Below are 14,244 nucleotides of genomic sequence, written 5' to 3'. Positions count from 1 at the left end.
TCAGAGACGCGTGATTTCACCTTGAACCCCCGCGAGACATCTCAGCTCCTCCCTTTTAACAGGGCAGAGCGAAACTCCACTTGTGCAGCTCCTGCTCTGGGTTTGTGTCCATCACACCACCACGTGTATCAGAGCACAAAGGGAGAGGGAAGGCGGTGATGGGTAGAAATAATCCATTGTAACTGGGCTTCTGCAGCAAATTTGACTTTGCACCTTATAATACTGATTTAAAACCAGGACAGTGCCAGCATGGAAGGGTTGCAGGATAAAGAATAAAGCCATCTTTCTGGCCACCACTCCGGGCACCAGTGATGCTACAAAGGCCTTAGGGAGAACAGTGGTCAGGTCTCTGGCCAGAAGCTGGCTGCGCAGTTGGTGGTAAGGGATTAAAAGTGATTTCTGTCATCTGTCACACTGCTGAGATGGATATGGCATGGCCCTCCCCGCTGTGGTGGTGGCACATGGAGAAGAATGCAGAGATGAAGGCTGAGAGATCCCAGCGCTGAAGAAAAATGCCTTAAATGACAAGAGTTGTGCAGCCTGTTTATCTCTGCCTCTGCTCAGAGGGGCTGCAGTTACCACATTTAACGGAAGATGAACATGCATGTCACTGTCAGCACTGGAGATAAAGGGGAAAATTACAGCTGGGAGTTCAAGCCAGACCTGCTCATGCTCACTTTGGCAATTAAGTCAAACAGACCTGTGATAAGCAAAGTGGCTTATCGGAATTCAATGCCTTCTGCCCTCCTGGGGATCTGCTTTATTTTGGAGCTGGTCTGTTTTCCCCAGAGGGATTATCAGGCCTTTAGCCTCCCTTGAATTTCTCCAGGGCTCTGTTTCTCAGTGTCTACGATGGTGCTCAGAGATTGGCCTTCCTCCCAGGAAAAGGCACAATGCTTAATGCTCTCTAAATTCCTTAGCGATCCAGTCCATGCTCACTAAGCTGCAGATGCTGCTGGAACTGTGAATCACTCTGTACCATCCCCATCACTGGATTTGTGCCTCTCAGATGGTCCCTTGTTTAAAGCATCAGGGGTTTTTACCTTCCTCCCCTCCCCTTTTAACTGCATCTGGGCCTCTTGCACCTCTGGAGCTCTGCTCTTGAGTTTTCAGCATTTCCCTCACCTGCCAGCACAGCAAAGCATCTGCCAAGTGACATTTCCTGGGTCTATATAAACCCAGCCAGAGAACAACAACAACAACAAAAAGCAAACGAGAGAAAACCTGTTTTCCCAGAAACAGCTCTTTTTATTAAATCATGTCTTAAAACCTAGAAACATTCATGTATTTGAAACCTGGTTATCATACACGAAGCAGCAGATAGTCTCAGAGACACATGTTAATGGAGGCAGCAGAGATGGCTGATGTCTCCTGCGTCACGGCCAGGTTTGTCCCATGCCTGGGCAGCAGACAGCCAGCCAGAAACCGCCTCGAAAACCAGGGAGAGGGCTTTGGGGTAACTTTCTTCTGACTTCTCTAAGGAACCAACCTGCTGGTCCAGGGCCCACCAAGACCTCGGAGCTTACAATCTCTGTTTTCAAAACTCTCCATTAAGACAGTTTTGGCCCCAAACCAGCACATCTCAGGTTGAGCTCTCTAACCCAGAGGCTCTCTTGGGGCCAAGGTTTCAAGCTCCTTGTGCATCTGTTCTGCCTTCAGCTTCCCGCTGAGATGGGGTAAGTAGAAGAGGGACCCGAGTGCTCGGACACACCAGCACCACGTGTGGACCCAGCCTCGCCTGAGCAGCGTGGAGCAGCGCAGATGGACGCAGCCCTGTTACCCTGCACTTCAGTTTGATTTTGAAAGGAGCAGGATGCTGTCAACTGCCTCTGAACTCAGCTGAGAGCAGAGGCAGAATCAGACCATAGAGTGCTTTATCTTCACATGGTTTGTCAAATGGTCGATTACTATTTATACTTGGATGGTTTGGGGTCTTTTCCCTCCATTATTTTGACAACTATGCTTCTTTCTTTCTTTTTCTTATTTGAGTGAAAGTAACTTGCTTGAATATCTCAGAGTTTAGGAGCATTACCAGATATAACCTATCCTTCTCCACATTACAGGGTCCATTTTCAAAGCTTGCACTGTTACCTTTTTCACTTGTTACTCACACATTACTCACAATGATGCCCCCCATCACCAGCAGCTCTGCAGTAGCAAAGGGAGGGCTCACAACTGGGCAAAGGAGCTGGAAATGAAAACTGGTGCCAGAACTCCAAGGGGAAACAGTAAAGATCCCAAAAGCTCAGTTTTTGCTGTTGCTTGGTATCGCAGCTGAATTCACCCCAGTTCCAGGAATAGTGTTGTTAAAGAACAACAGGAAACGCACAGTGGAAAAACCACAGCCCCTTCTTGCTCATTCGGGTACGCTGCCAGCCTGGTTTCCTGGGATGGGGAATACCAAACTTGCCTGGTTTCTTCAGTCATCCCCATTTTAGCACCTAGCAAAAGGACGTCTCATTCAGCACAGGGGCCAGCGGAAGCACAGGGGAGCAGGATCCATACTCAAAGGGCCTTGCTTGGCTCTACTGATCTGTGATGTTTCTGGGGCTTTTCAAATGTAAGGGCAAAGATACCTGTCCTTGAATTCCCAGCTCTGTGCCAGCTCCGAGTTAACAGGACTGTGTAGTGGGGACTATATCGCTACCACTGAGTTTTAGCACTAAAAAAATAGATTACAAGCAAAATTACACTTTCTGTTGAAGCTTTCTGAATACCACCAGCGTGCTGCAGTTGTCTCCCCAGCTAAGAAACACTCCCCACGGACAAGTCAGCACGTCCCCTACACACCCACGGGAGAAAAACGCCACTCAAACACACCGAAACCCCACGGAGAGCAGGAGCAGGGCAGGGGCTGGGCCTGTAGGTTACTGCTGTACGTGCTCGTGAATCATGGGAGGGGCCACCCCAGGACACGGATGAAAGTTTGGCTCCATCGGCTGCTTGGGGGTCTCTGTGAATATACATTTGCTTTGCTCAAGGCTTAGAAATGTGGGTGGAGAGGCTCCTCTGGCTAAAGGTTTATAGGGCCATTACTGCTGTGATTAATCACCAGTTCATTTGGATGCTGAGATAAAGAAGAAAGACCCGAGTGCCCCGTTACCTAACCAAACATAGCCTGCCTCCCCCATTGCAATGTAAGACAACCCTCGATGGGTCTCATCTGTCCTTGGGTATGACAATTTTAAGGATACTCTACAAGCAATACAATAATGTGAAAAATTATTAGGTTGTATTAGTTCTTTAAAATTTACCAAACATTTCTGGAAAAATGCAATTTACCTTCCCTTCAGATGGATTCTTTACATTTTATGTCATAATGTTTATTCCTTCCAGTCTTTCACACTGATTGGCAGTATGTTGGGCTGAATTTATTTCTGAAAGCAGCTCCTGCTTCCTATCGCTCTTCAACAGCTCATGCACAACCTCGGCAAGAGATTGCACACTGGCATTTCAGGCAGAGACAGCAAACTCTGGTATCTTGCTATTAATCCTGCTGATTACACAGCAGGATAAACTGGGAGTAACAATGACCACAATCAGGTTCATGGTCATTAAACCACCCATTTACTCACTCAGTATACGATATTATTAGCAGGCTGACTTGTTATCAAGACCGTAACAATTTCCAGTTGACTTTGGCTTGTGTTTCCACAACTGAGAATTCAAAAACAGTCCCATGGAAGATGCAGAAAGCCAGGGATGCTCTGTGATCAGCGGGACAAAATACAGGATCACAAACAACTTTTTACAGACCCTCCCTTGGGAGGATATCTGCGTGGCGTCCTTCGGGAAGGGCTGTCTGTATCATCAGCTCCCGGGACTGTCACGGCAAAACCCAGAGTAGACAGCGATTCAGCTTTACGTGTACCTGCAAATCTGTGTCCTGGTATGGGCAGCGTGGCCCCATCGCTCGAGGAAGGATGACACAACCCAGCACATCCTCTGATGCGGGGTTCCGGCAACGCATGCCAATTGCCAAGGGAAGGATTTTTTTTTAATTGTACAGTAACATACCTTATTCTGGACCAATACATTAATAATATATGTGTGACCTTTAAACAGGGTTTTGATGGGTTCAATGTTTACACTTACACCAAGACAGCAGAGCAAGCCTGTCGTTCCACCTCCTGTCTGGGCTGGGATTAAGGACATGCTCCCATTTCCAGATCCCGCCAGGCTGGCTATTTAAAATCAGCATTTTCCATTCTTTCAACTAACCCCACTTCTGTTGCCTGAAGGTGATGAAGCAGTGTTTGCAGTCACTCTGCCAGCAGAGCCTTGGGAACAGGAACTCCCTGCCACAGGTCACTAACATAGTCACGTCCTGAAACAACAGCAGCTCTTTGTGAAATGGATGCGTGCCAGGAGCCAGAGACGCTCACACAGCGTGGACGACAACGAGAACACTGCCTCACGCTTTACCACACGTGGCAAAACAAGTGGGGGCAACTGAGGGGGAGCACCTCCCCCAGACCACAGGAAAGACCCCGTGTGTGAAGAGATGATGTGAACACACACACACACACACACTCCAGAAGCCCCTGGAGCGGGAAACCTGTGCCGAGCTCCAGGCAAGAAGTCCAGGCTGAGAAACGAAGAACAAATTCATTTGTAGAGTCCCCTCTGCAGAGGCAGAGCAGAGCCCCACCACGGGCCATGGCTCGGGCAGCTCCAGAGGCACTCGGAGGCCGAAGCAGGTGGGATCCCACGGGTGTGCACAGCAGAGTCCTCGCATGGGGCAGGATGAGTTGGCTGGTCAGATGTTTTGCTACAGCTGCAAGAATTTTTCTGGTTTTGTTTTTCTTAATGCAGGAAGGGATTATCTGCTAACTCATTCATTTCCCACCCCCGGCCTGGAGGGCATCTGCAAAGGGAAGTTGGCAGCTGCAGCATGAGCAGGGGTGCAAAAAGCTGTATCTCAATTTTCTACTGATTTCTATGTCCTTCGGGTAACCTGAATTTTCTTCTTCCCTTTCCTTCCCAGCCAAATGAGGAAAAAAAGAGAAAAGCCTCTCTGGAAAACCCTGTATAAGACAAGCAATACATCCAAGAAGACGACCCCCACCAAGCCTCTACAGCTGAGCTCATATTCTCTACAGGCACCAGAGAATATGGTTGGGGGCTGCTCTGAATGCGTGAGCCAGGCTGAGGGGCAGCAGACTGGACAGCCGAGGCACCTGCTGCCCACCCTTCTCCTCTTCTGGAGGTGACAGTCCCAGCCCAGGCAGTAACACAACCAGCAGAGCTCTCTGCTGATGTTCATCAGGCCAGGCACAGGGTTTGAGGTCACATCCAATAGTGCCTCATAGCCGGAGCAGCAGAAATTGGGTTGGCACCCAATTTAGCTATTCCAGTTTAATCTGCTTCCCTCCGGGGTTAACCAAGTGCCCCCATTTCTCCAGCAAATTCAGACCACACAGGAGCTGCAGCAGCAGTTCCCCGTGGTGGGACAGGGCTGTGATCCTCTAACAGAGCAGGCGGGGACAGGAGCTCAACCGCACCGTAAGCCGCTCGCTCCGATTACCCTGAGGAGAGGTGAGCTCCACCCAGCCCGCCCAGCCCGCAGTGACCCACCGCGCATGAACACGCTGGTTTCAGGCCTTCAGACAGGCAGGCACTCCCCTCGAGCAGGTAGAAGTGGAACGACAAATTGTGCTGTGTCCTCGGCTGCCCCAGGCAGAGCTCCCTGTGCCCGGGCCTGGCCTCAACGCGCCCCCGAGAAGAGGCTGCAGAGGTGCTCGGGGTGTGAGGAACAGGCGCTCGGCCCCCGCGGGCGGGACATGCTGGCCGTGACCGTGCTCCACGTTGGCACCGAGCGCACGCCCAGAGGTCATCCTTTACGGGCTGGTCCAACTGAGGAAGCTACAGGCTCTATTTTTAACTCTAAAGTTTAAATAATTACATTTTTTTGTTTTTTGCATCCTAACCTCTGCTGATCCCTTCCTTTCCCAGCAGCCACTTGAAAAATTCAACCAGTTAAAAAGGGGAAGAAATTTGTTTTCCTCTTTCAGAAACGGTTAACTTCAATGATGCTATTCGCACAGAGGACTTTAAACATCAAAACTCTATTGTCTTTCCAATCACAGCTTTAGGAGTACTTCATCTCTTCAGTCAAATGAATGCTACAAAGGAAATAATATGCTCATGTCATAAACATCACAAACTATGAGGAATATAGATCTTTGGAAGAGAGAGAAATGCATTCATCGTTTGTCATTAGACTATACTACAGTCAACTGCACCAGTAAAACAGTCCGTAGTGTTCATTCAAACATACATCTTCCTAGAGAAGTTATGCAACTGTACAAGCTACCTTTCTACTTTGCACCCCTAGTTCTACAAGTGGTTAATGAGGATAGATATACAATAGTTCTACAGAGAAATCACTGAAGTGGATACATAAATGGGCCCTTTCGGAGTTAAATAAGATTTTCAATAGTTCCACAATGCTACATTCATGCTACCAAGTTCACTGAATTGGGATTTTACTTTAGAAAAGAGAAAGAAAGAACAGTTTGTCTGTCTCCAGTTAGGAGCATAACCATAGGAGGTAAAAGGGTCAGAAAGGAGAGAGTTTTGTGTCAGCATTTTAATCTTGCCACTACCATTTTCTTCTCCAAGGAACACAAGACTTTGTACTTTCATCGCACCTACAACTCCCACCTCTCACAAGCACAGCTGGCGGAAGCTACCATGCTAAATAATAGAGAATTGGCATCAATTTTGTTTTCTTTTTTTTTATCTGGCATTTTCTCCCAAAAGCTACAGACGGGTGCCTATTATCCCCTTCACTACAAGTCTGGAAAACATGACTGAGTCAAGAGGGTAAGAGTCCAGCCCGGGGTGAGATGTAGCCACCAAACATCAGCAGAGAAGCTTCCCAACAGCTCTGAACCAGAGGGGGAGGCAACAGCCCTCACCTGTTTGGTTCAATATGTTGCCTTCAATGACTTTAAACCATCTCTCTCCACCTATTCCTCTCCTTACTTACTATATGTACATTATTTCTTCAAAAGTTTTGCTATAAAACTGCTATAAATGTACAGGGTTCAGCAGTTCTAGCCAGAGGCCTGCTCCCCAAAATCACAACCACAGATATGTCACGGGGGAAGGAGTACTCTACAGATCAGAACAACTAGTTCTTTTTGTAAGTATTTAAAAGAAGATTTGTACATATATTTCCCTTCACTTCACAATCAACTAATTTTAGATACCAGGAAATCAGGAAACCAAGGTAATCCTTCCCTGTTACTTCTCCACTTATAAAAGAAATCACTTGTATCACCTCCCAGAATTGCCAGAGTGACCTATGCAGACTGTAAGTAGTAGTTATCCTCTGAACAGGAGAGTAGATGAAAAAAACCCTTCCCAAAACAAAAAGCAACCCCTGACCTAAACAAACAAAAAGTAAATATATCCCAAAATATATCCTCAAATATCAAGTACAAATCTGGGTTCTCAAACCATGGCTGCTCGGACAAAGCTCTGGGTTTACTCTGTCCTACACAGAAAGGGATGTGAGCAGCTCAGACCAATAAACAGGTCTTTTTAGCACTGGAAAAAAGGCGGTTTATGCACAAACAACTGGCAATCGAGTGAACACAGGGAAGATTCAAACTCATGCTACAAACCCGTGCTGCATTCCTCCAGAAGCAAACGCCTGAGCAAACAGTCTCCTTGGAGGGTTTGTGATGGTCGTGTAACCACGCTGCTCCACACGGCAGACGAGAAAGAGAACTCGTCTCTCGACACGTAGCAAAACACTGGCATGAACAAGTAATTACCATGGCTATTAATTTCTAATTCATTTTTATACCATAGTGAACCTGACAGAGGTTTCTCAGCCAGGTACCGTATTTCTAACCTAAAGTATTTCAGCAAAACTAAAGTCCCATAGTTTTGCAAGCAGCAAAATAGAAAGTAACAAAGTTGTGTCTAATTGGAGGAGAAATATACATCTGTGAGAGCACGTACCATTAGTGCAACACAGCTACTCTGACAGTAACGAACCAAACCGGAGTAATCAATGCAGCAGACATGCAGGGTCTGCTAAGTTATGTTAAAACCATGTTTGCTGGTGATTAAATATGTCTACAGAAGATATATTACCATTTTGAATATATTTTCAAGCAGACCAAAGATACCTCATCTATTGGTTACTGGTGTGTTATTTTTAACTAATTCAATATTGGGAGGGATTTTACTCCTCTCGCTATAAAAATTGCACTTATTTGCTATTAAACAAAACCAAAAAAAGGGTTAGATTTCAATTCTATATTCCAGTATATATTCACATTGAAACTGGATCGTCTGGATCTAAGCTTGCAGGAGTAGGTGTAGCAGTCCTTGCTCTCCAAGATCCCCAGCACAGAATGTCCCATCAGTACACACCCCTCCTCCCTCTGTGCTCTGGTCACTTCTTCACTGTAGTGCATGGGTAATTGATTTTATTTTTTTTTGTAAGAAAACCTGAGCTTCAAAAGTCTTTAAAAGGACCTGGAATCAAATCTGGCCCATTCTGACCCAAAACAGCTCAGTTCTGCAAGGAACTCCATCCTGTCCTCGTTTCACACAGCTCCTCCTGAGACACCACGGCTCTGACCTGAGGCGAGCGAGGTGCCAAACCCTTTCCCTCCAGTCTCTCTTGACCCAGCAGACTTTCCTCCCGACACACTTCCGAGGGCTCCTTCTTCCCTCCCTTTAGCACTGCTGCCTCCTATAGGGCTTTGAAGGGCTCCCTGTGCCAATAAAAAAGTCTCTCTGCAATAAGCATGACTTCTTGGACACCGGTGATCAACTTCCTCTTGCAAAGTCTTCTCCAGCTCATAAAATGTCATCGTAATCCAATAGTTTAGAGTGCTGGCGGGTCTTCCAGAGGCGGTAAAGGCGGAAGTCAAAGTAAGTCTCAATCATTTGCTTACCTAGGAGAAGTGAAATGAAGCAGAGGGGTTACACCCTGCAGCACAAGGGAGAGATGCGAGAGGCTGCAGCAGCAAAAAAACCCAAACCCACCTATGGACGGGGGCACAGGAGAACCCGTCCATGTGCCTCATCTGGAGAACGCCGACATTCCGCACCTACCCAGGGCACATGAAGGTGCTCACGAGAAGCAAACACCTCTTTAGACATCCTCAAACCATGAAAGGCTCCTCATAATCCCCCGGCAGGGTTTGTCCGTGGGGGTGGGAACCGAGCACAAAGTCTGTCATCAGACTCTGACCTCTCTGCACTGACTGTGGAAGGGGGGGGCGGGGGCTGTAGAGGCCAGACAACAGCTCCAACAGCCTGCATGAGGTAACCTGGAACAGGGACTTCAGAAAATTACAAAGCAAGAGTAAACTCACTGCAAAGATTTGTGAGAAACATTAAAAATAATTAACGTTGAAAATTCAATATATATTTTTTTTAAATTAACATTAACAGGCTGTCTCTGTCCTGCAGACCTGTCTCTTCTCACTGCAATGAGCTCAACAGGACACACTAAAGCAGGTTGTGCACCACTGGCACCTCTGATGGAAGGTGGGGGGTCTCACAAGGCAGTCACAGACCGAAAGCCACGCACGGGGCTGGCGCTGGAGGCAGCGAGTGCATTTGAAAACACAAGGGCAAACAACCCTGGACCCTGAGACAGGGCTCAAGGAAGGGATTTTCGCTTTTGAGGCCTGATTAAGATTAGTTTCAGATGACTTTGCACAGGATTAGAGAGGGTACACTATTAGCGTGTCCCAGATTGATCAAGGGGATAAATTCAGATGTATTCTTCAGCCCAGCCTCCTGGAAGATCACTGAGTGCATGTGCACAGAACCCGCTGCCTTGCCTGCCAAGCTGTATGTAAACCCAGGAATTTCCCTGCAAGTTGCTTCTTGGCACACGTGTATGAGCATGTTTGCTGTGGGATCTGTAAAGCCGGGTCCAAACCCTGACAGGACACGCACAGAAAACTCTGGGCAGCACAAATGTGCTCAACTCCTGTGCGTTCCTGTGACAGTAAGTGGGAGTTAAGAATAACCACCCATCAGTGCTGATGCCAGCTGTGAGCAGCAGAGGAAGTATCCACAGTGCTCACAGCCTAATGCTGCATGGTTTTATCTTCCAAGAGAACAAAGTACCAAGGACTACAGCAAAGATAAAATAATGAGGCCAAATTCAGAACATGTGGCTTATGAAACTGCACCCTTAATTACTGACACTGACCAAAGAACAGGAAAAATTCTATAGCCCCCTGAAATATAGAATCATAGAATCATTCAGGTTGGAAAAGACCCTTGGGATCATCGAGTCCAATCATCAGCCCTACAAAGTTCTCCCCTACACCACATCCCCCATATCTTGAGCTACAGGTGGGGTAAAAAAAAAAAAAAAAAGCAAAGCAGACTGAGATGTAGAATTGCACTAATGGGCTATATCCCAGTCACTTGTTGATGAAACAACTCACTCGGTACCAGTGGTTTGAGTCCTGGAGAAGAGACCCCTGCACTTGGTTACAGAAAAGGTTCTGCTCCCATGTGCATTTCTCCCATAGACTTCACATGCCCGAGTAATATGATTAATCTCCTAAACTCAGCCTGGAAAGCTGCCTACAATTTAGGCTACTTTGCCACTGCCTGGGAGAGGGCTCTGCAGCTTCAGGCACAACAAACAGGGTAGATGAAATGTGAACGTGGAGGAATTGCAAGGGGAAAACCAGGTTCAGCAACTGAACTACACAAGGTGGTTACAAGCAAAATGAAGCTATGGCAGGACTTAAGTGAGCTCAAAATTGCTTTTTCAGGAAGATGCCCACTGAAGGAGGCAGGCTGATTAGGAAGGTGTGTATCTTTGTACAGAAAATAAATTACCTTGAGCTGATAGTTCAAGTGGAGACTCAAAGGCAACCCTATAAGGATTCATTAAGTTTTTCAGATTCTGAAATAGCTGAAAGGAAAACATACCAAGAGTTAGCAGCTGAAAACAAAGATGGACTCCAGGGGACCCAGAATGGCCCATACTTGTTCCCTACCTCTAGAAAACCTTCCACTCATGTCCTTTAAAACATCTAGCTCATCAGTAAATAAAGTGTTTGAATGGCTGTTCTCCTTAAAGGCTTCAGTACTCCATTCCCCTCCTGCCCTGTGGGGAAGGCTCAGCCCATGGGGTGGTTTGCCTGTTCACAGCCACTCATGGGACAGGATGGCAGCACGCTCCCACGCAGCAGAAGAGAAGGTTTAGTTCAGAGTGGCTATTGCCCCCTTGGGCTTGGTGCTACTCAGCAGACGCTCCCAGAGAGGTGACCCAGGAAGCTCTTACCTTCTCCCCATTGGGGTTTCCAAGAACATAGCAGCCCATGATGTGAATGATATTTGGTTCGGGATTGACTTTACTCATCAGCCGGCTCAACCTCTTCCAGAAGCTGGAAGAAATGGGGAAAAAGAAGAATACATAATTAAAAAAAAAATAAATAATCTATCTCCTCCTATGCACGAGTAATCACAAGAATGTGTGTGCACACAATGCTCAGAAGGGGCCTGAGGCTTGTAGCCTGAGAAGCTGTTCAGGAGGAGCCACTGGTTCTTAGACAAGGAAGAGCAGGGGCAGAGCAAGGGCCTGAGGAGCAGGTCCAAGTCATGTGGTATAGAAGGAGAGGCCCATCGAGCCAAGGAAGCTTGAAGGTGAAGAGAAGGGAGCAAAGTCCACCAGGAGTGCTTTTAGACTGACAGTTTTACTAAGCATCCTCTTCTTGTAGCTGTTACCTCCAATTTCCTCTCTCCCATTTCTATCAATTGCCCTTTCTAAATATGAGTGTTGTTACCAGAGCACTGGCTCATCTCCAGAGCATGAAATCAGCAGAGAACCACTGGAGAAGTGCTTGTTCTACATAGCTAGAGACACACCACCAAACCAGGCTGTTCCATGTCAGCCAGCGCTTGGTGCTCTTCACCAGTCAGACACCCTTTACATTTTGTGACTACTGACCAGGCACACTGTGCCTGAGGGACACGAAATACAACCACCTCGCCTCCTGGGCGGTGGGTTACAGCAGAGTTCTGCTGGGCTCTGGAGCCCGGCCGTTCCTCTGTGGGGTCTGCAATCAGATGGCAGCCTAAGCTTTTCTCAGGACTGCCTCCCAGGGACATACAGGTTGGATAGAGACATTCATTTCCAACCATCCAAGTTTTCAGTTGTTTATTCACAGCTTTTTGACAGTCCCTGAATTACAACTTTGGACCTGGCTATGCCTGGAACACGTTCAGAAGCGTGTATGTGCACATGTGCTGAAGAATTTTATTGACAGTGTTTGTGCCAGAGCATGAGAGCGCTGAACAGATGTTGACTTTAATCCTCAGTTCTCATGCCAACAAAAAGTTGTGTAGGAACAGGTTGGTATACATCCTCTCCCCCACAACGAAGCACTGTTAGCCAAGTAGGTTTGAGCCAGCACAAGCGAGCAGGCAGCAAAACAGGCAAAGCTTAACTCGCTGCAAGAAGCAAAATTGCCTCAACAACCCCAGCTGACAGGCTGGCATGTTTGCGAAAATCCTCCTCAGTAACGTGCTGGACTTTGAGCAGGTTTTGCAGAGACAAATTCCATTCCCCCCTGCAATTAGGAGGGCAGTTACCGGAGACAGCTGGGAGGGGAATGGTTTGGATTCCTGCCGCTAGTCGCCTGCTTAGAACTGCCATCTCAGCCACTTCTGAGCAACACAGGCACGAGGTGCATGTTCTGGTTTCTGGTCAGCAAAACCTTCGTTAGGAGAGGAAATATATATTTTGCTTTTCCTCTTTTGATAGGCTCTAGTCCAGAGAGACACTAAACAGCACATAAAAGCATAAATCTCCTGGTGACCCGTCCCAGGGCCACACCACCCCAGGGACGAGCTCAGCTCTGTCGCCTTCGCAAGTCTCTCTGAAGGAGCTGTGAGCTGCTATTAGGACCCCCTCAGCCTCTTCTTCCTCTGACCAAGTCACCCCAGCTCCCTTCACCTCTTCTTCTAGACCATGTGCTACAAAAATTGAGCAAACCGAGCAGAAAAATGCTATCAGAGTGCAGAACATAACGCAGCCACTCACAGGATCATATCTTCCTCCTTCTCCACTTTGGCGAAAGTGGCAACTTTGTTCTTTAACAAGTATAAGTGACCGGGACCTCCCTGCAAGAGAGAGACAGACAGATGCAAACCACTTTGCACAGGCCTTGAAGAAACAAACCCTGGGTATGTTTCTTGTCCTTCATTGCCATACCCAGAAGGACCAGAAGGGAGCAGAGCAGACACGCCAGGCTGGCACTGCTGCTGCAGCCTCCGTAGCAGACACCCCAAGGCCTTGCTCAGGAAATATTCACATATGGAGAGTGTGTGGGGGGGTGGATTCTCCGTTTTTTACTGTTGTATGCCCACCTCATTCTAGAAAAGCACAATAACAGACAAAAATCTTCATTGTGGGTGGCTGGAGAATAACAGGGAAGACGAGAAAGCCCCTTTCATTTGGGGGTGCTAGGGGACTTGCCATGGCAGGCAGACGAGAAGCTGAGCAAAGCAGGGTAAGCAGGCAAGAAGTCATAGAATCACAGAATCATTCAGGTTGGAAAAAACCCTTGGGGTCATCGAGTCCAACCCTCAACCCAACTCTATAAAGTTCTCCCCTACACCACATCCCCCAACATCTCATCCAAACGACCCTTAAACACATCCAGGGATGGTGACTCCACCCCCTCCCTGGGCAGCCTATTCCACTCCCTGACCACTCTTTCTGTGAAAAATTTGTTCCTAATGTCCAGTCTGAACCTCCCCTGCTGGAGTTTAAGTCACTGTAGAAGAACTGGACTTCAGCAGTAGCAGGCATAAAACAACTGAGCACAACATCAGGGAAATTTAAGAGTCGCAATCCCCAGGTCGGGGTGCTGCAAACCCTGCTATTCTGCAGCGTTAGGCACGTGGGAGGGAGTTCAAGTTAGGTTACTGCCCTAACTTCTCATTTCAAGGTTCCCTGCACAGCTGGCGGGGAAGTTCGAACCTGACCACCCTGAGGAACAAGAGACTTGGGAAGGAAACCCCCGACAAGCCCCAGGTCCAGCCGGGCCTGAATCTGTCCCACCCCCAGCTGGGTGGGCCTGTGCCCTGACCCCTCTCCCACAGCTCCGAGCTGTGCCATCTGCCCAGCTGATCCACAACACACATCACTGTCACCGTCAGACTGAAGCTGTACAGAAACTATAACCATCACATGGCAGATGTGTGTTCCTTTCCCGGGCATCCTCCTTTTGA

At 47.7% G+C, this 14,244-nt stretch overlaps 1 protein-coding gene across 5 annotated transcripts in view; it reads right to left on the bottom strand.

Moving 5' to 3' along the window:
* Positions 1–6,049: 6,049 nt before the first annotated feature.
* NSMF (NMDA receptor synaptonuclear signaling and neuronal migration factor) overlaps positions 6,050–14,244 on the bottom strand; it is a 48,461-nt gene continuing 40,266 nt past the window's right edge. For all 5 annotated transcript variants that reach the window (XM_074846074.1, XM_074846076.1, XM_074846075.1 and 2 more), the window contains 4 exons: positions 13,052–13,131; positions 11,291–11,393; positions 10,843–10,918; positions 6,050–8,924 (listed from right to left, as the gene is read on the bottom strand). In XM_074846074.1, coding sequence (XP_074702175.1) covers positions 8,827–8,924; positions 10,843–10,918; positions 11,291–11,393; positions 13,052–13,131 — 357 coding nt within the window. In that variant the 3' untranslated portion in view covers positions 6,050–8,826. The remainder of the gene's footprint in view (positions 8,925–10,842; positions 10,919–11,290; positions 11,394–13,051; positions 13,132–14,244) is intronic.

This window comes from Strix aluco, chromosome 20 (genome assembly GCF_031877795.1).
Source record: "Strix aluco isolate bStrAlu1 chromosome 20, bStrAlu1.hap1, whole genome shotgun sequence".
NCBI classification, from domain to species: domain Eukaryota; kingdom Metazoa; phylum Chordata; class Aves; order Strigiformes; family Strigidae; genus Strix; species Strix aluco.
Note: the sequence above shows the minus strand (reverse complement) of the source record. Positions and strands in the feature narration are given on the sequence as shown.